A 26,543-nucleotide genomic window follows, 5' to 3' on the forward strand; every position below is an offset into this window, starting at 1 on the left:
TCAAGTAGACAATCATCATGGAAAGGGACAGGGTGGTCCCTATTGTCAAGTAGACAATCATCATGGAAAGGGACAGGGTGGTCCCTATTGTCAAGTAGACAGTTTGTCCAGTGTTCGGCTTATAATGCTGAGGCTCATTATTTTGCTCTACGTATCTCAAAGGCCTTCAGAGAGAACAGCATCTACTCAACCACTCTATGAGTGAATTAAAATCCTTCGTTCATAAATGCAGGGATCAAATCAAAGACAAATCAAAGGTCAGAATCCAACCTCTTGACAATCACCAGGGTTCGAAACCAGACTCATTTTACCCCCACTAATAGTCGTGTCCCCGTGTTTCTACAGTTGTGTTCCTGTAGGGCACCCTATCGCCCTACCCACCATGTGAAACGTTGGGATCTTGCACGATGAGCTTGTCTCAAAGAATGCCCAACCACCTGTGCTTGAAACAGAAAAAGGTGGTGTTTCTACAGATAGCAATATTGTATTCACTATTGCCATTTGGATGAGAGAAACAAAGCATAAAACTAATCTTTAAAGATAGACTCTCAGGCTGCGGGTACCATTCAGCCAGTGAGTAATGAGCTTTGATGGGAGTGGAGTCATGCCCTTCACAGCCTGAATCACGCAGGACTCTCTTTTCTTACTGCCATGGGATTCATTTCATTGGCCCTTGCCACCACTGCACTCACAAAACAAGAAATCAATAAGTAATTATGGATAGGGAAGGGGGTGCCTGCGGATTTCCTCAAATGTCCAAACTACAGTGGATGAGAGAGTGGACACAGCGCTCCGTGTTGTCTTTCGCTGCTTCCAGGAGACTGACCTCTATACCTAGATGAGCCAGTGGTCCTGACCCCTGCGAACTGAAGTCACATTTCATGCTTCACATCCCTCATCACCCTCACCTGCTGAATATTTAAAAATCAATACTGGATTGCAGCGAGAACTAGAAAGATATTTTGAAATACTGTCAAGGAAAAAAACACAACGTGATCAAAATTCAAAATTTTGATCTTTAAGCTTTGCAGCAAGAAGAGCAAGAAATACTTTTATACTCGCTTTAGCATGTTGCCATTTTGAAAATTAAGAGATTTTTACTTGGGGAGTATCTAAGATGGTGATAGAAAGGTGGTAAATCCTCTATAGAAATAAATAAAACGACTGAATGTAGAGCTGTCATTTTAGCAAGGAAATTGCCTACCAGGAATTTATTAATCTTTCTACTGTGCTGGAAAATTCTTCACCAAGAGATGACTGGAAGGACGTGAAGACTTTTGGCCAGACTCTTAAACAACCTGAGTGCAGTGTCCTCAAGACTCAAAATTGTAGCTCCTTGAGTTCTTTCTTTTCTAAATCACTGTGTGTCAAGCTGGGGTCGGAAACAAAAAGGGTGAGGTTAAACTCAGCTATGACACACATTCGCGTGTTGATTTTTGTATCGACAAATAAGGTCCTCCTTCATGAGGTCCCGTAACCTCTTGGAGACAATTCGCAGACACTAATCGTATGATATCTGTCCAAAAACAAAGGCACAAATGGGAACAGAAGCAAAAATCAATTCTGCAAAAGTGGAAATCAATGCACATGGCAGTTTCTAAACAAGAAGTGAGTAGTTAGAGCTGTTGTGGGACTGGACCTCCAAGTTGGGGAAAATCCTCGCGAGCGGTGTCCAAGCTGAATGTTTCCTTCCTGCCTCTGCTCTGCCAGGTGGCTTTACTGTAACATTTTAAATCAGAACCTCCGAAAATACCCCAGAGACAAAAGGCAGAGGAAAAGGATTGAATCAGGAACTAGAAAACTTGCTAAGCTTTTTTTTTTTTTTCTTGGAAGTATAATTGATTTACAATGTCATGTTAGTTTCAGGTGTACAGCAGGGTGATTCACTTATACATATATATACAGTTACATATATATGTATGTATACATACACGTACATACATATATATGTACGTGTATGTATATTCTTGTTCAGATTCTTTTCCATTATAGGTTATTGCAAGATATTAAATGTAGTTCCCTATGCTCTACAGTAGGACCTTTTATCTCTTTTATATATATTTATCTTTTATCTTTTATATATGTTTTTTATCTTATTTATCTTTTTTATCTTATTTATCTTTTATATATGTTTATCTCTTTTATATATATTAATGTGTATCTGTTAATCCCAAACTCCTAATTTATACACCGGCCTTTCCCCTTTGGTAACCATAGTTTGTTTTCTATGTCTGTGAGTCTATTTCTGTTTTGTAAATAAGTTCATTTGCCTCATGTATTTAAATTCTACATGTAAGTGATATTAAATGATATTTGTCTTTGTCTGACTTTCTTCACTTAGTATGATCATCTCTAAGTCCATCCATGTTGCTGCAAATGGCATTATTTCATTCTTTTTTATGGCTGGGTAATATTCCATTGTATATATGTACCACATCTTCTTTATCCATTCACCTGTTGATGGGAGAGGACAGATCTATCATCTATCATCTATCCTTTAGGTTGCTTCCATGTCTTGGCTACTGTAAACGGTGGTACTGTGAACATTGGGGTGCATATCTCTTTTCAAATTAGAAAAGAAACTCACTAAGTTTAATGTAAATCTACCACCATTCTTGTTGTTTGCTTTGGGCAGTTCATTCAAACTCACCCCACCTTTTCAGTGGATCCCAGTAGATGGGATAAACTACTCTAAGAGAGCCTTAATTTGACTGGGAAGAAAGAACATGATCAATTTCTTCTCTCTTCCTGCCTCCACCTGCCCCCCCCCGCCCTCTCAGAAGCTGTTCCTTCCTATGTCCCCATGCACCCCCCCCATCAGGCTCTGGCAGGGAAGGGGGATGAGCAGAGAGGAGAGAGAGCCCGGCCCATGAGGTTGTAGCCTGGCATTCGTATCCCGCCTATCCCCACATGCTGGCTCCTTCTCTCATGGGGGCAGTAGTGTAGTTTGCTCACCAGTACCAGCCTCCAACTGAGGACTTCTGGCCTGGACCTGGCCGCCTCCAGCTAACTGCTCCGAACTCTCCATCCACCTCAGGCTTCTGCTACTCCACTGCACATAGACCAGAGTGGATACAGATTTTGCGCCCTGTAGCTTAGGTAGTTTGGGTAATCCTGTTTAAGAAGAATATACTTTATGAATATAAAATTTCCTACAGGCCTTGGAGGGGGGTCATGCAGTGGACAGGCCTGAGACCTAATCTTCTTAAGCTCCATGGTTGGTCCACCTCTGGCACTGAGTCTGTGCATCACCCTGATAATGGTACTGCAGACACCAGTGCCTGTGACCCCCAAACTCCAGAGAGCCTGTGGTCAGGCAGAATAAGGAGTTCACTTCCTGGGCTTCAGGAGAGGAAGGATGGGGGATGCCCAGCCCATTGACTGCCTCCGAGGAAGCCCTCCCCACTGGCATTCTCCACCCACTAGTGAATTCTCAGCCTAATCTTATATAATCTGGAGATGGAGCATGTCTTAATGCTGCAGGACCTTATTTTGTCCTCCACTTTCACAGCTGTGAATGGATGATCTAATTCTTTATTTTGAGGATATATATGGAGCAATGGGGCATCTGGTATTCACTGCTTTGGGACCTTAGCCAAAACACAGACAATGGAAGAAAATTATATTCACATCCTGTCGCAGTACCTTGTTGCAGGTATTTAATCATCTTAAGTTGTCCGCAAGTCTAATCAATTGTGTCTAGCACACCCCCAAATAAACATGGCTTTAAAACAAATTCATTGCTCTCTGTTAGTTTCTTATTGCTGCATTAGCAGATTACAGCAAACTTAGTGGCTTCAAGAAACACAAATTCATGATCTTACAGTTCTCGAGGTCAGAAGTGCAAACTGGGTTTCACTGGGCTGAAATCAAAGTGCTGGTTCTGGATGCACCCCTTCCTGAAGCTGTCTAGAGAATCCATCTCCTTTTCCAGCTTCTGGAGGCTGCTACTCTCCTTGGCCAGTGGCCCCTTCCTCCATTTTCTAAGCCATCAGCATAGCTCCTTTGATTTTCTTTCTCTGCTTCTATGGTCACATCACCTTCTCTAAATGCCACCCTCTTGCATGTCTCTTTAAGGACCCTTGTGATTGCATTGGGCCCACTCAGATAATTCAGAGTAATCTCCCTCTTTCAATATCTTTAACTTAATCACACCTGCAGAGTCCCTTTGCTACATAAGGTAGCCTATCACAGGTTCTAGGTAACTAGAACATTGATATCTTTGGGGGAGGGGTGCATTATTTAGCTGGATCTCCATCACATGGCCATACAAACTATAAGGCAGGCTGGGACATGTGGTCCAGGTGTGTGTCTAGGAAGAAAAGTAAATGGATTTGTAGCAGTTCTGGCCACATCCTCCTCCCTTACACGATCTCCTCCCAGGCTTCTCCACTGCCGCTCTCCCCTGGGTGTTCTCTGAACTTGCAAGCCTCCATCTCAGTCTTTTTTGCAGACTCCTGGTCTTCCCTGAGGCATCTTTGCTTTTCATCCTATACCGTCTAGTGGAGATGACCTCATCTGGCCCATGGTTGTTTGTTTGTTTGTTTTAATAAATTTATTTATTTATTTATTTACTTACTTATTTTTGGCTGCGTTGGGTCTTCATTGCCTTGTGGGCTTTCTTTAGTTGTGGCGAGCGGGGGCTACTCTCCGTTGTGGTGTGTGGGCCTCTCATTGCCGTGGCTTCTCTTGTTGCAGAGCACAGGCTCTAGGTGCATGGGCTTCAGTAGTTGTGGCACGTGGGTTCAGTAGTTGTGGCTCGCGGGCTCTAGAGCGCAGGCTCAGTAGTTGTGGAACACGGGCTTAGTTGCTCCACGGCATGTGGGATCTTCCTGGACCAGGGCTCGAACCTGTGTCCCCTGCATTGGCAGGCAGATTCTTAACCACTGTGCCACTGGGGAAGCCCCTGGCCCATGGATTTTAAATACATTTGAAGGCCAATGGCATCCACATTTATTTCTCTGTGTGGTCCTCACTCCTGAACTCTAAGCTTACACATACACAACAACCCATGTGACATCTCCACTGAACTAGCTCACAAGCTCTAACCTTCCACACATCTAACACGTACCTCTCAATATCTTCCCCAAATCTATTCTTCCTCCATTGTTGCCCATCTCTATAAAGAGCACCTACCCCACCTGGTTGTTCTTTCCAGAATTCCAGGAGTTATTTAATACCTCCTTTTTCCTTATCCCATTACACTTGGCACCAAGCCCTGCTGATTCTATACTCTGAATATCTCTCAAATCCACCTACCTCTCCCATCCTTATTTTCACATCATCTGTCCCTAGGCCTGATGAGATTGCTGCCTGCTTGGTTTCGTGGAATCTCCTTCACCATCTTCAATCTCTTGTCCCTTAAAAATTCAGAATACACTTTTATAAATCCAAACCTGGCCCAGTCAGTCTCCTGATTAAAACTTCTCAGTGGCTTCCAGTTTCTCTCACTTTCCTACCCTTCTCTCCAAGCTCACCTTCCTCAACCTCAGTGCCTTTGCACTGCATGGGCGAAGGTTCCTTCCCCAGCCAAGAATGCCTTCCCTCCCCTCCCACCAAGCCTGGCTATTTCAATCTCAGTTTGTCTCTTCCCCAAGGTAACCTCCCTCTCCAACTCTCCAAGGCTAGTAAAGATCCCTCATAATAACCTGTGCCTTTTTCTTCCTGGCTCTTTCAGAAATGCAATGTGATATAATCCTATTTTAAATGTCCATCTCCCCTTTATCTTCCCCTCAGGAGCCATGCCTACCCGTCTCTGTTCTCGACCCTGTACCCAGCACAGGTACTTACTAAGGTTTATTAAACACATCCAACCATGTAGCCATCCCAGAGTTTAAGATCAGCAGAGGGCTCATTCCATGACTGTGCTTCCATTTCCATGGTTTAAGGCATTCTGAAGCAGCGCAGAATGTGCAGACATTGAGGTTGGGACCCAGGGTGAGCTTTGAACGTGTTGGCCGCTGATGAGTATAGATGCAAAATACCTGGCTTTTCAAATGTCAGAATGACGTTGCTGCTAGAAGCCAGACATTTGGATTTGTCAACGTGAAGATGGGACTTTGTACAGTTTCGCACCAAATGTAACTTTGCAGCACTAGCTGGAACACAAAGGCCATTGTTAAATATTATCCACATCAGATCTTTGTTTTAAGGCCTCCAAAGTGATGCCAGGGAAACAAAAGGCCTGAGCCGGTCTTATTTCAATTGGCCAGGTGGTTTTCTGCATTCCGTTTGGCACCCGTTAACGACTGGTAGTTAACCATGATATACTTTCTTCGACCAAATTGTATCAATTTCTTTCCAACTTGTCAAATCTTCTCAGTAATATTGTTTCTTTAGAATTAGTTCAATGGTAATAAATTGAATTCCTAAAATGGATTTACTCAGTATTTGCTTTTAAAAGATGGTACATACTGCAGAAGACTCTTATCCTTATGTATCCTTAAGTAGCAAAATCAATTTAATTAAATTTCATTAGAAGCACCAGAGCTGAAACAAACTAATGAAAGTAACCGGGTATGTCAGGTGGTATTTACTTCTGCAAATACTTCCTTGTGGCCCTTAAGATTTAGTTTAAATATTTAACTCTAATAGCTTTTGGAATTGTTGATGGAATTAGTTTTAATGAATCTTTAACAAACAGTTTACCTTAAAAATAGATGGAAGCTTGTTTTATTAGAGCCAAGAGGAGCTGTGGTTTCATCGACAGGCAAAATCTGGCTTGGTCTTCAATCACACAGACTCTGAATATTCTATTTCCATGTTTTTCTCTATAATACCTTTTACTGAAGTAAGGAGGATGTTTGTATAACTACCGCTAATTTGGAATCTTTTCTTTCTCTTCATGTGATTACATCAATAGGTTTGTTCCACTTAAAAAATGACTGGAAAACTGGCACAATTTTGAGGAATCACGTTTGCTTAAGTGAGCAGTATCTCAGCTGGTTACCTTTTTCAGCAGATGGCAACAACTCAGGTTTTAACTTTCACTTGAAAAATAGGTTCCTGACGAAGTGATTGAAGTACAAGCTCTAAGTGTTCTGGGTTGAATGAGTGGATGAACTTGGTTTGCTTTAAGCCCCAAGGATTTTCACCACACTTTCTTTATGTCTCAAGTCATCATAGCAAATTAGAATTGACAAGCTCTATGGGCCGAGAGACTTCAAGGACAGCTTAACACAAAAAGCTTGTATTTGTTACTTCAGAACTAAAGAGACTCTGTATGCCTCCTGAGAAATCCTTGTTTAGATGCCAGATAAATCTTATCAAATTAAGGAAGCTCCAGAGCTGTTTTCAAAGAGAGGAAAAACATATACTGGCATAACAGTGTCTTAGTATCTATTTCGGGGAGCCAGTTAATATCCTCAGTGGAAAGAAAAACTATTCTCCATTTTCAACGTTAATTATTTTCTGAAGCTTTTGTCCAAGTCAGAGATGTCACTTATCACTAGAAAAGATTTGTTACATCTAAATTCTAAGTATAGAAGATAAAGATTCCAAAACTCACTTTGAAAACAGAACTGCAGATGGGAACCTCCCGGTTTAACTTATCCATCACAGCTGTAGATATTCACTAATTTTGTCACTTTCCACCCCACCGTTGTCTAGTCACTGAAGGGCACCTCTTCGAGAGGCCAGAGATCACAACATAAGTAACGTGAAATCCCATGCCCTATTTGTTTGGTTTTTTTTCAATTTTTATTGGTGTATAGTTGATTTAAAATGTTGCATTGGTTTCTGCTGTACAGCAGGGTAAATCAGTTATAAGTATACATATATCCACCCATGCCCTGTTAATCTCATCTCCTGAAGCACGTTGATGAAGATTTGGTATTTAACCCCTTTTCTCTAGCCTCCCTCATCAGCAGATTCTCCGAACAGCCCTTGAGGTATTCACTCTTCCTCTCCACTTTCACCCTAAACTCTTTGTTACGCAGATTGAACAAGTTCTCTCCCTAATCTCTTTTCCCTCCTTGTCCAGCTGGCAGTGTCCTTCTCCATCCCTTCTCTAATCCAGCGCTAGGGGCGGGGCCCACTGCCCTGCTCCTCTGGCAGTGACAGGATGCTCTTTGGCGGTCAGGGAGGAGAAGGTCTGGGAACACTCCCGCCTGGCTCATTTCATTCCATCACAGCCACATGCCCTGCACACCTCCTGTTGGCATGCACAGCGCCCTGTTCCTGCTCCAGTGCAGTGACCCCGGTCATCAGTGTTCCATGCCCAGTAATGTTCCCACAAGGTGACCCCCTCCAGAAACCAGCCCATCAGTCCAGTGGACACAAGTCACACCTCACAGCAGGTGTGGGCTCCTATACCCAAACTGAAGGACATTGGAGCATATCTAATGAGAAATGTGATGTGCTCTCCCTTCTCCTCCTTTTTCCCCAGCTCTCCTAAGTATTGTGTTTGGGGAAAACTGAGTGCATTTGCTGTGGACAGCGGCTCGTGTTTTCTGAGCTGCAGGATGCAAGAAGCAGTAGAGATTGGGGGCAGGGCATGTGCAAGAGGTAAAGATATATGTGCTCTGAGAGCTGTGAATGGAATCAGAACCAGGCCAGGCCCAGATGTGGCAGGTATAATGATGCACCAGAATTATTTACAAGATTGGTTAAAGAGGAGACAATTTTATATACCTCGCATTGAAACATGGGGAACGGAGAGAAATTACCATTTCATGTAGAGTAGGCAATCCGTAGGCTACTTTTTTCTTTCTTTCGTTTTTTTTTTTTTTTTTTTTTTTTTTTAGGTACCAGTTTACCTAAACCAACACTGCCTTCAGCCCAGCAGTAAGTATGTCGTAAAGGACAGATATACCAACAGCAGCAGATAAGACTGATGAGGTTGCTCTAAGCTAAAATTAAGAAAACAAAAAACTGTAAGGCTCTGATAACCTTCACTTGTTATAGAACTGTAAGAGTGTAAGAACTGTGGAGTTAGCAGTAAAGACTATGGCATTGATTATCATTGCATTTATAACAATTAATGTGGTCATCTTAAATCATTGAATCCATCTAGCAGCATTTATTAGGCACTTCGGTATTGCAGCTACTAGGCTAGAGACCAGGAAATAATAAGGCCCGGCCCAGCCTCACAGCTGGGCAGACGGACAGGCTTGCAGCAGACATAAGTGTGAGGTCATAGCATTTTGTTCATAGCAGGCAAGGAAAACCATAGCTGTATTGCTAAAAGCTCCCCTAAACCTTGGAGGCATAATTCATTTAGCAAGAGTGATTGAATGAACACGTGCTGCCTGCCTTCTGTTTACCTAGCACAAAACTGAGCCGCGAGAGTAAGATTTGACAGAAAAAGAGAAGGTGTTGTGTCAGGTCTCAGAGCTGCCTGATCAAAGGTGGAGACTGGGAAATTGAGTCACGTGGTGACTGCTGGGTAATCGGGTGTGATTGGGGCTCATTGCGGCAGGCGGGATCGGGGGGCACCTCTCTGCTCTGAGGTTGGACCTATTTTTGTTCCTGTAGAAGTCAGTGCCTTATCTGACACTGAGAAATGGAGTCGGAGACCTAAGGGCCTCCTAGGATTGAGCCCTCTACAATGTATTCTGTATCCCTATTAGTCACTGCCAAATATGCATGGAAACTCCAAGCCAGTGGTTCCCAGCCACGCTATTCATGAACATCACCTGAGTGCTTTTGAAAATACCAACGCCCAGACCTTACTCAGAACAATTTCAACAGAATCTCAGAGCCCGAGGCCCCGGCAGGACTATATTTAAAACTCCCCGAGCTGACTGAATCATTTTGCCCTTATTTTATGGAAAAGAAACCGAGACAGAGCTGACCAGTCATCGTGGTCCTAATCGGTCGTGGGACAGAAGGGCTGACTTGAACAATTGTCTAATTCCACCTCTCTCAACAGAGACACCCAAGGTGAAAGCAGGTTTGAGCCTTGACAAACAGCTCTGTTCATTTCTTTGCACACAAACCTAAGATATTCACGTGCTGATCTGAATTGAATGTCCTGCACGATTTCCAGAATAAGAGGCTATGGGGCGGGTGTGTGCTGTACTAGCCTCGTGCAGACGGGTCTGAAAACCACTTAGCCCCTTCATCTGGGCTCTGTTGGCGGAAGTCTCTCCAGTAACACAGTCTTCGTGGAGATGTTTATGGGATGGTAAAAACTATATATAAAAAGGAGATGGTTATAAATTCAGGGACCTCGGAACACTTAAGGGAAAGATCTGTAGGAAATAGAGTGGCCACCATGTCGTCAAACTGTGAGAACCCAATGGTCATGAGGCTGTGAACAAAGTTACCTTGATTCTCGCACTTTCTGGACCATTGAGAGTAACGACGAAGATGAGAATAGCTTTGGGGAATAAAGCAATTTCATAAAGAAACACGCCGGGAACTTTCTGAAACTGGTGAAACTGGTGGAAGGACAGTAAAAGGGTAAGATAAAGAAAATCAGATTATTTCTGGTGGCAATTTAAAGTTCAATGACTTTGAAATCCTCTTCTCTTTTGGATTTCTATCTCTTATACTTGGAACAATTTAACAACCTCCGGTTTGAAGTTTAATATGTTAAAAATAAAAACCAATCTGAGGTGCAGATATCATATCACATTTTTGACACCTTGGCTGTGTCTTGAGCTGAAGGGCACAACTTTGCGGTCATTTTGCTGGAGGTGAAAGACAGATATTAAAAGAGTTCTTTATCATCAATATTAAGGATTAACGGCCCTGCCCTAGTTACTGTGGCTATTCTTCATTCTGTTTCCTTCCTTGAACTTTCTTATCTAAGCCAACGGGATGGTATGAAGGGGAACTGGGGTTAAGCACCCACTAGAATTTGGGGAACAACCTCTGGTCTACAGAGACTTAAAAGGTTAAAAAGAAAATATCATCATCAAAGAGGCAAATAGGGCTTCCCTGGTGCCACAGTGGTCAAGAAGCTGCCTGCCAATGAAGGGGACACGGGTTTGAGCCCTGATCCAGGAAGATCCCACATGCCGTGAAGCCACTAAGCCCGTGTGCCACAACTACTGAGCCTGCGCTCTAGAGCCCACGAGCCACAACTACTGAGCCCGTGTGCCACAGCTACTGAAGCCCGCGCGCCTAGAGCCCGTGCTCCACAACAAGAGAAGCCACCGCAATGAGAAGCCTGCACACCGCAACAAAGAGTAGCCCCCACTCGCTGCAACTAGAGAAAGCCTGCGCGCAGCAATGAAGACCCAACGCAACCAAGAATAAATAAATTTATTTAAAAAGAGGCAAATAATGATTTTAAAGCTATGTGCCCAAGTTGTGTGTGTTTCTGTAAACCACTTTCAAGTCTTTCTGCATGACAGTGGGAAGTAAATGAATAATAAATTTATTGCAGGCTGGCTAGATAACAAGTATGTCCATGGCTGGTTGGTTAAAAGAAATGTTAGCTCAGCAATAACTTTCCCAAAGAAAATATATCTTCATGTCCTACTTCTTTCGAAAGCAAAACATTTTTTTTTTCAGTAGAATGACTAAAAATTTCATGCAGTAAAAGATGTCAAGGGTCATGAGATCTACTCTCCAGGTAGTTTTTCAGCATCACTAAAACAAGTGTAGATTTATCTGTACCCTGGTCTCTAGCATCCAAGGTTACACTTTTCCATGATGTGTGGGAGGATGTGCCATCAGAACTAAACCTGAGGTCCCTTCTGGGCATTGGTGACGGTAGTGATGTTGGAAGTCTTTGTTTAGTCATCACACCTTTCACTCTGCATCAGGGAATGAGGGGGAAGATGGATATGGAGTGGGAACCAGGTCACCTTCCTTGCTCCTCCAGGGGCTCCCAAGCTGTGGCTCAGGAAACTGCTCTAATCCAGAGCCTTAACTGGGTTTCCACTCTGCCCTGTTCCCCAGGCTCCCCCTTCCCACCTCCATTCAAAGTTTCTGTGCCCACATGCATACGATTACCGGCCATAAGCAGAGGTGTCTGGCTGGGGCGACATTCTCGGTGCCTCTGACACACTCCCTGTCATCCTCAGGTGTCCGCTGATCCCGTCACCCACAGACAAGTCACCTGCAAGACTCACCTCTGTCACACGATTGTATTCTCAGAAATGGGTCTTATAAAGGATTTGAAATCTTTTTCTGGTGCTTTCTTATGAGTTTCTTCCTTCATAAGAAGTTTTATTATTACATCCATTTTGCTAACACTTCCAGAGATGTAAGTACTTACCTAAGCATCATCAATTGTGAACCGTTGAGCAAAACATCTCCACTCACCTGCGTAAGAGGGAGATGCTGAGTACAGTGCTACTTGCCGAGTAAAACCAGACCTAGAGTTATACCACCTTTATGTCTGGTGTCTCCTTTGGTCTTAGGACATATCAGATATTAGCCCATATTCTTATTATGAAATACCTTGCCCACCTTTCATAACATATGGAGTATCATGACTTATTCATGACCAAAGAAGCCAAGGGTTTGATTAAAGCAATTTCCTGAGCTACTCCTTGGAACCCTGCCCCCCATGCAAAGAATATCTTCTAAATTGCAAGTGAGACAAACATAAAATTATCTGCCTCTGTTTGGTCATGTTTAAGGATTTTTGCTGTCAACAAAGCATTCCCTTCACAAGAAAGGAACATCTTCTTAAAACAAATTTTTTAATTGTTCCCGTATGTCAGTAATGGGTCCATTCACTTCTGAAGTACTTTACAGGCTTTTGTAAGACTGCTTCTGCCCTGTGCATGCTGCCATCCTCTGGAGGGTTTAAGGGAAATGCCCAGAATTCCTGCAGAGACAGTACATTTTCTCCTCCTGCCCTGACACCTGCCTGTTACCATGGCTCCCACCCTTCCTGGAAGAGGTTTCAGCTATTTGCCCTTAGACCCTCCTTGCCTCGGTCACCACCAACTGCCCAGGACTCCTGGGTAAGCCATCATTTCTGGACTCTTCTCACTCAAAGGCTCTAAACAACCAGTAATCTGCTCCAGTATTCCCCCCTTTCTCCCTTTCTCCTACCCACCTCTCCTCCTTTCCCCCTTGAACCCACAGGCTACTGTCAGTAAGACCCCCTGTATCCAATACCCACCCCTTCTTTCTTCAGTCTTCTTGCTGTGACACCGGCTGTCCCCAAGGACACCCCCAGCCCCCGGCAACCCTCTCACGTGGTGGCTTGTCATGTCCCATCCCCTCTGCCCGACGTCACTAGGCTTGGAGGTGGACTAGGTATCTCCCTTGCTCCTCTTTGCTCTTTCTGGGAAGTTCTCCTCTCCTCCCTCAAGGAAACCCCTAGCATCTGTGAAAAGGCCCCATTACAATAGTCTCTGACCCTCTTCAGATCCTCAGTCCACTGCCTAGTGTTCATTCCCCATCTCCTCCCTCAATCTTCACTTTCCTCTCCACCCAGCTTAGATTCTGTGGGCTTCCATGACATGCCCTTTGCATCCCCTTGTCCCTGTCTCCTTCCAAATCACTTTTCTGACCACCCCTATCCGATTCCATCTACTCACACCTGCCCCAGGGCAGCTGAATGTGGCTGGAGGAAAACAAGCCACCATGGGGATGAGTCTTCTCCTTTTGAATTCATTGCCATGAGCCTCAAGTCACCTCTCAGCTCCTGGCCATCAGGCTACATGGCCACGGTCAGCCTGCACCCCTCCTACCTCAAAAACTGTCTCACGCTTCTCTTCTTGCTCTCTTCTTTCCTCTTCCCTCCCTGTCCCTCGCCTCTTCCATCCTCTAAACTCCAACTCCTTCTCACTCTCAGCAGATGCATGACCTCACTTCTCATCCCCACATACCCTCCAGAAAATGTCAGAAAACAGAACAGGACATCCTCATCGTCCCATCACCAGATCAGCCCATCTCCCTGCTGCGTCTGTGGCTGTGCAGCCTGTCTGTCTTCTCTCCTGATTCCATGGCCCATGACCCCACAGCTCACTGAATCCCATCAACCCCTCCTTTCTTAAGAAATGTTTCCCTCTCTCTCCTGCGTCCCCAGCTTTTTTTCCTCTATGTCGAGTCATTCCCATCAGGATGCGAAATGCCACAATCTCTTCCAGGTGATATATTAAAACTTCTCTTAGTCGCTCTAGCTCTTGAAGCCCCGTTTCTGGGCTCCCCTTAATAATCAGCTTTTGCCAAAGGCTGTCCGAACTCACCATTTTTCCATCAGTTCTCACTCTCTTTTGAGCCTACCTGAGTTAGAGATTTACCAACCAGACCAAAGAAAGTACTTTTGTTCCAGTCATGCTGACTTCCATCTTCCCAGGGCCAAAGGACTGTGCTTGGTCCTCCTTGTTATTCAGCTGGTCTCCTTCTCCTCTCTGCATCTTCTTTCCTGGTCTTGCCTGACATCACACCCTTCTGGTTCTGCTCCCAGCTCACTCTGCTCGTTCTCAGCATCCTGGGAATTTTCTCCTTGCTCTCTGTGCCCTCTGAGTATTGGAACGTCCCAGCCCTGTGTCCTCTGCTTTCCTCTGTTTGCATTCACATGCAAGGCTTCCATCCATTCTCTTATCTTCAAATGATATCTGTATACTGAACTGCAAAAGTTTACCTCTAAGTCTGACGTCACTCCTGAAATTCCAGGTTTCAGGTTCTGCTTTATTCTCTCTCTTTTCTTTCATGTCCAGCAGGCATTTCTAACCCAGCACATCCCAGATGGCAGCACTGATCTCACTTCCTAAAGCCACTCCTCTTCCAGTGGTCCCCTGTCTCAGTAAGTGACATCTCCAGCTCCCCGTTGTTCACACCAGCAACATCGGGGTCAGGCTTGATTCCTCTCTCCCATGCACAGTAGCCGAGTCATCAGCAAATCCAACTTAGATGCAAAATCTGCGCCTTGCTCACCACCAGCCCACACCCAAGCCAGGGTCATCTCTCCCTCCCTCTAGTGGAATAGCTCGTTAACTAGTCTCCCCATTTCTGTTCTACTCTCCCCAGACTGTCCTAGACGCTCAGAAGGCTTCTTGTCTTCCTGGCCCCCCCTTGCTCACTCCCCTTCAGTCACAGAAACTTTCTGCTGTGCTCACATCAGCCAAGCACTTTCCCACCCCAGGCTCTTCACTTCTGCTCTTCCCTTGGCTTGGAAACCCCAACCTGTGTCTTCAGTGTCTGGCTTCTCGTCATCTGCCAGGTCTCTGTCGCAACGTTAACTGTTCCCAGAGCGCTTGCCCAACCACACGCCCTCAAATAGCATCTCCTCACCTGCATTCCTCAATCCCCTCAGCTTGCTTCCAAGGACTTATCAATATGCCACATGTTTTTATTGAAGTGTAGTTGATTTACAATGTCTCAGGTGTACAGCAAAGTGATTCAGTTATATATATATATATATATATATATATATATATATTCTTTTTCAGATTATTTTCACTTATAGGTTATTATAAGATATTGAATATAGTTCCCTGTGCTCTACAGTAGGTCCTTGTTGTTTATCTGTTTTATAAACAGTATCTGTTAATCCCAAACTCCTAATTTATCCCTCCCCCCTTCCCCTTTGGTAACCGTTAAGTTTGTTTTCTATATCTGTGAGTCTGTTTCTGTTTCGTAAATAAGTTCACTTGTATCATTTTTTTTAGATTCCACATATAAGTGATATCATATGATATTTGTCTTTCTCTGTCTGACTTACTTTACTTAGTATGAGAATCATCTCTAGGTCCATCCATGTTGCTGCAAATGGCACTATTTTATTCTTTTTTATAGCTAATTAGTATTCCATTGTATGTATATGTGTGTGTGTGTGTGTATATATATATATATATATATATATATATATATAGCACATCTTCTTTATTCCTCTGTCGATGGGCATTTAGGTTGCTTCCATGTCCTGGCTTTTGTAAATAGTGCTGCTATGAATGTTGAGGTGCATGTATCTTTTCAAATTAGAGTTTTCAACTTTTCAATATGCCACATTTTAGTAGTTAACATGAGTCTTCACTTGTTTACTGTTTGACTTTGGGCGGCCCGTTAACTTTCTAAGGCTCAGATTCTTCCTCTGTAAAATGGAGCTAATAATAGTATCCAGCCCATGGGATTGTTGAGAAAATCTTGCCATGGAGTAAATACTCAATAAGCACTAGGTAGTAGCTTTTATAATAGCATACTTCTAATTTTGGCTTTATCGTACGGGTCAAATAGAACAGGAATAATGAGAATTACATAAAGACACAAATATTGAAATGAGTTTAAATTCTGTTCTTTGTTAACTTTCGTCCATTTATGTTTGCAATGATTCTTTATAGAGAATTGAGTCCCTTGAAAAGGTCAAAAAAGAAAAAAAACCAAAGAGTTAAAAGTGGTTGCCTCTGTGAAGCAGGAACTGGGAGTGCAGCAGGTGTCTGCTTTTCCTTGATAATGTCAGTACTCTTTGACATCTTGCTTTGAGAAAACTAACCTTGAATTAAAGAAGAAAAAAGACCGAAAGGAAATACTGTGACATCTCAACAGAAGTTCTCTGGAGAGGAAGAGAGAGGAATTGTTGGCTATTTTTATTTTCTTCTTTATGCTTTCTAAATTCAAAAAATGATCCATAATGTTTTTATATGGTTTTCATGATGAAAAATGGTATACATGCTTTTCCTGTATTAACCAGATATTAGAAGGCGAATGGCAGATTGATTGGCAGGAGGCATTTTGAATATGCTGTACATTGAAAAATAGAATTCCTGGGGCAAATCAGAGAACGTAGCAACCTGAGTGTGAATACTTGGCAGCAGTCATGCTGAAGGCCTTGAGCTGGTGGGGACGGGGCATTTGAGGCAGAGAAGGACCTTGAAACCATGTAAGGGAGATGAATGGTAAGGGACGAAGGGAAGGGACGATGCTTCTCGGCATTCTGATTACTAACAGATTGGTCCCGAGAAAAGAAGAGTAAACACTTTGGAAAACTTGGAGGTGGTTGAAAAGAGGACCGGACAGAGCTGGAGCCAGGCAGGCAAAAAATAGACAGTTCCAGGCTCATTCTGAGCAGCATGTTTTCATTTAAATACAATCTTCAGGCCAAAGCAGGTTTGCAAAGAGACCATTTGTCTCACATCTGGGGCGGAAAGCAAGCACCGAGGGCAGGCCCTCCCCGAGTCAGACTGTCTGGAGGGGGCAGGGGGTGGGTCTCAGTTATCGCTCCTCTCTGTTAACCTGGACGATGGAGGCGCAGAGATCTGAGACCTCTCCTGACAGACTGGAGAAATGCTTTGCAAATTCCAATGCTTGGCATGTCCAAGTGTGAGGAAGTGAGGCATCTCTCTGCCTTCCCCAGTTAATAGGAGCTGCTGTCTATTGCAGGATGGATGGTCACAGTATCACTTCGTAGCCTCATCTTCAACCATCGAGAGGGATCGGCAAAGACCCTACTCCTCCTCTCGCACGCCCTCCATCTCCCCTGTGCGTGTGTCTCCCAACAACCGCTCAGGTAAGAGGGGCCCCGAGCCAGTGGCTGCTTCTCTTGGATCCAAGGTCCCCCGCCCCGACCCCTTAGCTGACCCCACAGGCAGGAGGGCCATCCGGACTGGGACACTTACTAGAAATCTCAAATGAATCTGTTTTCTTTTTACAGTGGTGGTGACTTTGTATCATACGTACACAGACTCAGAACAAACATCTTTCTAACAGGTTTCTAAAAACCTCTAACAGGTGTCACAGGCATGAAATGCACATCCTGGGCCTGCATTCAGGGAGGAATAGGAATGTATAAAACCACCAAGTGTTTGCAGTTCAGGGTTTTCCATGGACGTTTTACCCACTTAAGATAGTTTAGGTTGCATTTGATCGATTAGATTTGGGATAACAGAGTAGGGGAGAGAGGGTGTGCTCCTTCCTCCTTGAGAATGACCTACGTTTGAAAATTGTCATTGAGGCTTCCGTTACTGTTCCATACCTGATCTGCTTTTCATTATTACCTGTAAGCCAGCAGATAAATCATTTCATATATTCATATTACAATCAACTGTAACTTTTAAACCATTCAATTTACTTTTTCTAATTTTATTTCATTCTTTCTTTTTAATTTTTTTATCAAAGTATAGTTGATGTACTATATTACATAAGTTACAGGTGTACAATACAGTGATTCACAATTTTTAAAGGTTATACTCCATTTATAGTTACTGTACAATATCAGCTGTGTTCCCTGTGCTGCACAGTATATCCTTGTAGCTTGTTTTATACATAATAGTTTATACTTCCTAATCCCCTACTGCTATATTGCCCCTCCCCCTGTCTCATTCTTATTAGATTTTATTGTTGTTTTATTCAATGTGTAATAAATAATTTTATATGGGCGAACACACACACACGCACAGATAGAGGCTTTTGTTTAAGAAAAGTTTCTCCTTGCTCTTCGCTGCCCTCCTCCTGCTGAGGAAACTATATTTTCTGGAACTGAGTCTCAAGGGCATGGTGCAGAGCACTCCCCAGCAGGGTGGCCCCTCTGCCCTTGAGGATGTTTGTCATGAAACTTTACACCATACTTTACTGTCATAACGATGGGGAGAATCAGAGATGAATGGGGAATATTTGACTGAAATAGATTACCCTCTCCCAGCCCCGTGAAAACTTATATTTTTAGTGCGGTGTTATCACTTCTGATGTTTAGCCCCACGCTGAACGAGAATTAGGAAGCCCCGTGTAACTGGAGGAACTTCCACCTGCCTCAGAGGCATGGAGGTGGCCTTTTACACATGTTATTTTCATAGTTCTTAAAAAGATAAAGAGCAGTGAGTCTTGGAAGCTAAAGGACAGTGTCTTTAAGAGCTCTAATTATGAAGAACCAATCAGTGTCAGGAAGATGGAATAATATAATAGATTGGAAGGTGCCCAGAAAGAGAGGCAGTGCCTTACAGGATGTCAGCATCCCAGAGATGCAGGTGGAGCACTGCCTGGTGGTACCCAGGCAAGGCACTTCGAAGACACCTAATAAACGCTTGTTGGCATGATGTGATTTTTCCAGGAGTATCCTCCTGGTTTACCGGAGACTCAGACCACTGTGTGTGAGGTCTCAGAAGATAATTACACACTTGACATAGTTTAGTAAACCCCACCATCTGTGCAATATCGGATTCTCATTTTAAAAGCTTTGGTCAAGAGGCTCCAAAATATTGTCCCTTCACGATTGCCTGGCAGTGACTCATAAAAGGCCAGTCTTTATGCAGAAGATCTAGGAGCAAGGGCAGGAGAGGACTCTCCCCAGAGAGGAAGATGGAGAGAGAAGAAAGGAGATGGGGCAGAGGTGGAGGGGGTGAGTGAGACGCAGCAGCCCGTGTTCTGAGAACACGCAGGAACTGGACCCAGAGCCCAGTTGAGTTACGTGGAACAATTGCAGGTTTCTTCCCTGCCTTCCCATTGGATTTACACCCAGAGACTCTGGTGCAACTGGCTGGGGGGCATGTTCAAGCATCAATGTATTTTTAAGTGTTCTAGGTAACTAATTCTGATGGGCAGCTAGGATTGGAAATCTCTGAGGGTTTAAAGATCTCAGCAGTGAGCCTTGATTTTATTTGACAGGTCTGAGAGGTGGGTAGGGGGCCTTTCAGGAAAGGATGGGCAAAGACCCCCGTTGTTACCTTCCCAGTGCTTGGCTAAGACATCCACTGAGCCATCTTCTGGTTTCACTTCCTCACCCAATGAAGAGCTCCTCAACTTCAGAAAGTGTGCTGTGACTCGTGTTTTTGTCCCCCGTGTCTAGCACGGGGCTTTGCACATAGAAGATACTAAGTTTGGTGAAATGAATCAAGTGACTCAGATAGGCAACAAGCAGGCCCAGTGGGCTGGAGCTGGGGGACCCTGCAGAGGGTGTGAACAAACAGCTGAAAGGTAAACTGAGGCTTGACTGGGGAGGGGCTTGGACACTAGTGAAGGAAAACGAGCTTTATCCTAAAACTCGGAGTTCCCCAGAGATTCACCTGGCATGCTTGCTAAATTTGGATTCCTAGGCCCAACTGAAAATTCAGATTCACAAGGTCCAGGGTCGGGTTTTGTGATCCCCAGGTTCTCAGGTGAGTCTTAAGGTTAAACAAACTTATGAAGCACTGCCCTCGGGCGTGGAAGCCGGGGAAGGCTCGGGGACCGAAGAGTAGCACGGCTGCACTCAGAATGGGTGAGATGCAATTGACTAAGCTTGGGATGCGAGTGGCCTCACTGAGGAGCGTGGAGACCAATGTGAGGTCAGCCCATAGGATGGGCGCACGGTAGCTGCCTTAGCGCTGGCACACACACTTAACCTCCACTTCTCCCAGCTCATCTCTGCACTGGCAGGGCGGCTTAGTTGCTCGCAATCCATCTGATCTTTAAAGAAAACTAAACCTCTTTTTGTTTGCTTCCTTAAGTCCAAGTTCAGGTTTTCCTCTGTTCTGGGCCCAGTTTGTTAAAGAATCGTGGAATTCCTAAGGGAATCCTCTAATCACAGCCCATCACTGAAGACATGAAGACACAAACGGTTGACAGGGCTCAGTCCCCAGGTCCGACAGGCAGCGAGGGACCGGGGCGCAAGGTGTGTGGGGGAGATTGTTAGGGGCGTTTGAGATGGAGCAAGGACCCCCATCAGGAGACAGGTGCTCTCATGCCACACCCCCCAGCCCAGCCCCCAGGCTGATGGAGAAGACCTCGGTGGGTGGGGATCTACTGTTCCCCCACATCATCCTCTGCCTTCCTTTAGGGCCGTTTCTGCGTGAAACGTGTTTAAGTAAAAGCGCATCTGATTTAATCAGGGATTCTTCAGTATCAGTAATCGCTCCTCTGAAACACATCTAATTTTTTCAAAGGAAGGAAGGAAGAAGAGGGAGGGGAAAAAAAGAAAAAGAAAAAAGAAAGAAAAAGCAACCAAGACGGATCTCATTCTTGAAACTGTCCTTGAGCAGGTCACATCCCCACGAGGATGTCTCTGTAGGGACGATGCTCCCAGGATATAGTCCTTAATTCCCTGCCTCCGAGTCGTGTGTCCCCTTAACTCTAAAGCACCAAGTGACGTGGCGTAAGGGAAGGGGGAAAGACAAGAACCAAAAGAACAAAAATAAAAATCAACAGGTCCACGTACACGTACTGACCTGTGTTGAGCCAGATGCATTTATGACTTTACCTGTTTGTGTGAAAAGCTATACGTGCTGTCGAATGAGACACAGAAAGTCATCCTTCCGATTTCTTTATGTAGCAAGTGCCCCAGCTTCACCTCGGGAAATGATCAGCCTCAAAGAAAGAAAAACAGACTATGAGTCCACTGGCAGCAACGCCACTTACCACGGAACTAAAGGAGAACACACTTCCAGGAAAGACACCATGACAGGTGAGCTTGGCTGTGCACGGTTCCTCTGCAGAGTTGGTGACAGGACCTGGGACAGGGCAGAGGGCTGGGACATCAGGCTTCAGCTTTGCTTGGCAGCTCTGCAGGACTTGAGAGCTTGATAGCGAAGATTCCCAGGGATTGGCCATGAGGAGATGAAGCTGGAGGTATAAAAACGGAGCATCTTATTCCTGGAATAGCTAAGAGAAAATCCTCTCTGCACAATTTTTTTCTTCTGTCTTTCTTTCCCTACCCCTTTCCTTCTCACTTGCCCAGTTCATGATATTTTCTCAAATTAGAGGACGAGGTCACCATAGATTTCTTCTTCGTTGGCATAACCCAAGATGGTGGGCCAAGCTTTGTCCATGAGGATGGGGAAGAGAAAGAGGATAAGAAAAGGAAGGGAGGGAAGGGGAGGGGACGGGAGAGAAGCAGAGGAAGAGAGGATTTCAGGGAGACCCACAGAACTACTGTGGGCGTCTTCCCCTCTTGACATGAAACCACTCTCTGGCCATGACAAACTCCCAGGAAGATTCATCAGAACCACTGGCCTCAGTTTCCCTAGGGAGGCATTGATCTTTCATGCCCTTCATCCTTCACTCCCCCAATCGCACCCATTGGCTCATGAGCTGGGACTCTGCGGAGGCCAAAATTGGTGCCATTGCCCCCCAGGGCGCCCAGGCCAGCCTGCCTCGTGGCCAGCCTCAACTCAGCTCTCCTCTTACTCTGTACCACTCTCCTTGGGGTGGGGCTCGATGTCCACATTCATCGTCCCCTCCAGGATCCCCCCACACCTCTCTCCTGCCCCGGTTTGCTCCTGGATACGATTTGGCGTTATTGATGGGGGGCAGGGCGGCGGGGGTTATGCCTTGAAAGCAGAGCTGCCAGAACCATCAGGATCTCTAACCAGCGATTCCACACCCTTCTTTGCCACATGGATGTGGAGATGGGCCCCTCCTGAAAACAGACCATAGGGACTTCAACAGAACAGGGTCAGATTAGGGCATTCATAAAACTGCAGTACAAGGGTGCAATCCTAAACAGACACTGAGACCCTCTTATTCAGAAGAATCTTAAAAGCATGTGTTAAGTCTCCCTGATATTATTTAGGTGTAGACCTGCAGGGAAACAGAATAGACAAATTGGATGATTTATTGACATGTCTTTTGGACCCAGGACGTCTAAGATAAATTTTTCTCATGGTAACTGTATTTACCCCAGAGGCCGTGGTTTCCATGGTAACTCTCCCCGGCTCCAGAAAGGAGAACCTCATAAACAGATGCTCGTGGTACCCAGCCCAGCTCAGCACTCTGCCTCCACATACACACTTCACCAGGGAACGCCTCACCCTCATGCCTGAAACGTCCCCTGAATGGAGAACTGAATGCATGACGTAGGACATATCTTCTTTTTCTTTTTGGCTGTGCCCCACAGCATGTGGGAGCTTAGTTCCGCGACCAGGGATTGAACCCGCACCCCCTGCCCTGGAAGTGCAGAGTCTTAAGCACTGAACCACCAGGGAAGTCCAACATAGGATGTACCTTCTGATTCTCGTTCTCTGGTTCTTTTTTCCCCATAAGTGTTGTCCCCTGTCGTCAATGAGCATGAACAAAGAAGCTCATGAATCTGAGTGCCAAGTCCCTAGAGTCGAGATATTCAGTGGAGAATCTAATTTGTACTGATTACTCCAGAGCAGTGGTGACTCGAAATTCACCTGACCCCTTCGTTTTTCGATTATTATCGCCCTAGGTAGCCACATCACCAGCAGGCAGGGATAACAAAGTGAGACTATAATTACAAGAATAATTGTGAAATCGACTGCACTGTTATTATTTAAGTTGATCTTTTCACTTTAACTCTCTTGGCCGGTAGAATCATTCAAAAGGTTTTTCAGGGCTTCCCTGGTGGCGCAGTGGTTGAGAGTCCGCCTGCCGATGCAGGGGACCCGGGTTAGTGCCCCGGTCCAGGAAGATCCCACATGCCACGGAGCAGCTGGGCCCGTGAGCCATGGCCGCTGAGCCTGCGCGTCCGGAGCCTGTGTTCCGCAATGGGAGAGGCCACGACTGTGAGAGGCCCGCGTACCGCAAAAAAAAAAAAAAAAAAAAAAGGTTTTTCATTGTGGTGTGTTTGTATTGAAATAGTTCCAGTGGTACATGATCCTGCTCTGCACACATCAGACAATAAAAAATAAAATCTAATATGTTTCTAGATGTTTAATCTTCCTAGAAAATGGCAGGAATCTTGACAACTGCAGCATTGAGATATACGTAACTTTTCAAACTTATTTAGAGGCTTAAACACTTTGCTCTAACTTACTTAAAAATGCAATTCAAAACTACACTGTCAATCATGTAGCAAGCCTAGAAGAGCATGAGGTCATTATTGAATAATATGTTTATACAAGAAGGTTCCCTTTAAGCCAACAAGTACTGGGTGAAAGTTAGTTGTTAGCATCACAGTGATGTTGATGGTGATGGAGGAGGTGGGGGCGGTGTTGGTGTTGAGATTGGTGGGTGTGTTTGCCCCCCTCTACGATGGTATGAGTAGCTCCCCAGCCAAGCCGGGTGGAAATCAACATTTCATGTAGGGATGGAAATGATGAATTGCCAACCTCTGTTCTGCTTCCCTTTAGCAAATGTCCATCATTCCAGCGTTTACTGGCAGATCATATTTCTTGGGACCTCCGTATCCCAAGCAGTACCTTTTCTCATTCACCAATAAATCCAGGGGGCATTTAAAGTTCAGTTATTGAAAAAACATCTGAAAAACGGCCATCTTCCTTGTTTCTAAGGCATCAGGGGATGTCTTATACCATTTCCCCCACAGGAAACATTCCCTTTGCTGTGGGAAAACCATGGGAAACGTCACCCTCAAAACGCAACATGCAAAAGCTTTAAAGTGAAAAGCAGTTCCTTGCCTGGGTCATCATCTCCTCTCCCGAGCTCTCAGAAATGCAGATCCATCTGGGTTTATATTTCAGGCTTCCCCTCCACCTGCCTTCTCTGTATTCAATCTCTAGCTTAGACGTCTCTTAAAATGTCTTCTCTCCTTAGTGTTTCTCTGCCTCTGAGGAGCCCTCAGAAAGCCAAAGGCAGCTGTTCATTCAGGCATGCAGCACTGTTATAGCTATTTCTCGCGGTCATGATTCCCTAGGAGTGTTACGTGCTCAGAAGCACGCATCAGAGGAGGGCTGTGTGATCCCAGCAGCTACACAGCCTGACTTAAAAATTCACCAGGGGATTTTGCCCTCCCACCTGAGCTTCCCAAATACCTTAACATCCAGTGGTCGATTCTGTTTCTGTCAGTATCTCTCTTATGCCTTTTAAAGCTGCTCTAATCTTCAATCTATTGATATAGTTGGAAATTGGGGTCTATAAAAAAAGAAAGGCATTTCCCTATGAGTTGACTCTTTGCTCAGACACATACATGGCAGAGCACCTGTGAAGACACGTGCTTCATGTATCCAGAAAGGCCACGAGTTCAATCTCAGCTACACAGTCTCCTTTAAACAGGTGAAGTGCACCAAAGAGCAGGAGGAAAGAACTTCCAGTAGAAACATCTTCAGCTTGGAAGCCACAAGCACAACAGGGAGGGAGGCCAAGGCTATAAAAATGCACATTCTACCAAAAAAAAAATGTATTTTATTCTGAGTAATAGAAAAAAAATTTCACCTTATCCTTGGAGTAACATTTTCCATCAGCAGGTTATAGCTCTGAAGGCAGATTTTTCTAAGGTTTAGTCATTCATTCATTCACTCAGCAAAAAAAGCACTCACTCTGTGAGCATCCCTCAAGGCCAGGCACTGTCCCAGATGCTGGGGCAGCCTACAAAGGTGGCGGGATAGACAGATGTCTGTCCTCATGGAGCTTCTTATCTCCTAGATGAAGGGAGGTAATACACAAGGTAAACATGAAACAAACTCACTAACGAGGTGGTAGCCCTTGGCGTTGAGTGTGATGGTGGAAATAAATGGGGTAATGAGATAGAGGGCCCCAGGTGGGCAGGGTAACTTTAACTAACAGGGTCAAGGAGGAGACGTTTGAGCTGAAACCCGAATATCAACAAGGAGAGATAGTCCAGAGTCTGGGGCAAGCAAGTTCCAGGGAGAAGCATCAGGAAGTCCAACATCCCTGATGCAAAATAAATTTGGATGCTCAAGCCAGGAAGGAGGGCCAGCACAGCTCCCTGAACTGTGGGAAGAAGAGCAGGAAATTCTGCAGGAAGTCAGGATGGGACCAGATCACACGGAGCCTCGAAGACCATAATGGGCAGGGAATCGAGTGATATAATCCGGTCTGTCTAACATGATGATCGCTCAGGTGATGGGAACAGGGGGGATGAAGGAACAGGCTGGGCAGAGTGGAAGCTGGGCCGTTGAGAATAGGATGCTGTAGCGGTGGTCCAGGCGAGGGATGGTGGTTTCCACAGTGATGCAGAGACAGGAGTGATGGGCGTTCAACCAGAGAGTCTATCAGAGTGGTCTTTAAAATGGAAAGTGGGCTCTCAGCTCTCACATTCTAAGCAGAATTTCCCAAGAGGAGTTTTATTGCACAGCTATTATGTGCTTTTAGTGATAAACATGGGTGGAATGATTATACTGACTTGGTGGCCTGTATCTCTGAGAGAATAGTTGGTGTGTCATCCTATTTCATGATCCCATAGATACTGGAAGCAAAAGATAAATTTTTCTTGATATCTAGAGTGTTTTAGATACCCGCTGACCCTCGACAGACAATGTTTTTTTCCAGAGCTTTCTTAAACCAGGACCTTCTAGCAGCTATGAGGGGAGTCTTGCCCTGGGCCCTTCCTCTAGGCCTGTAACAGCAGCCTCAAGGGCCCCAGGGGAGGAGGCAGGCAAGTGGGCATCTTGCCCAGGACTTTGGAAGCTACTGGCAACCGGAGGAGACCTTCCTTCCTTTTGTCTAGAACACAGACTGGTCACAAGACAGGGTGGAAGTCTCCCGTCTCTGTGTTGAACAGGACTCCGAAGCTGCAGCCGCCCAGATGTGCAGGGCAAAGGCGGGTGGTGCTTCCTGCCCATCCTTCAGGCCGTTGAGAAGTGAACTGTCTCAAAGATGATCAAGCACTTCTGTGAGCTCAAATTAGAAATTTCATTCTTGTCATTCCCCAGCTAAACACCAAGCGGCCGATCCAGATTCCTGCATGCTTCAGTGCAGGTGACACGCTTTTATCATCTGCCAGTTTTCACCAGAAAACAAGGCCATAGAACTGGCAAGATGACCATCTGTTTGATGCACCTGCCTTGACCCCGTCTGCAAGCTGAATGTTATTGCAAGAGGCTGACGTGCAACGGGGATTT

General features: G+C 45.0%; 1 protein-coding gene across 3 annotated transcripts in view; it reads left to right on the top strand.

Moving 5' to 3' along the window:
• The window catches only part of CTNND2 (catenin delta 2), a 937,337-nt gene that overhangs the window by 901,507 nt on the left and 9,287 nt on the right, over positions 1–26,543 (top strand). For all 3 annotated transcript variants that reach the window (XM_060009660.2, XM_060009661.2, XM_060009662.1), the window contains 2 exons: positions 17,236–17,362; positions 21,095–21,226. In XM_060009660.2, the coding sequence (XP_059865643.1) occupies positions 17,236–17,362; positions 21,095–21,226 (259 nt within the window). The remainder of the gene's footprint in view (positions 1–17,235; positions 17,363–21,094; positions 21,227–26,543) is intronic.

The sequence above is a fragment of the Delphinus delphis genome, chromosome 3 (genome assembly GCF_949987515.2).
Source record: "Delphinus delphis chromosome 3, mDelDel1.2, whole genome shotgun sequence".
Classification (NCBI taxonomy): domain Eukaryota; kingdom Metazoa; phylum Chordata; class Mammalia; order Artiodactyla; family Delphinidae; genus Delphinus; species Delphinus delphis.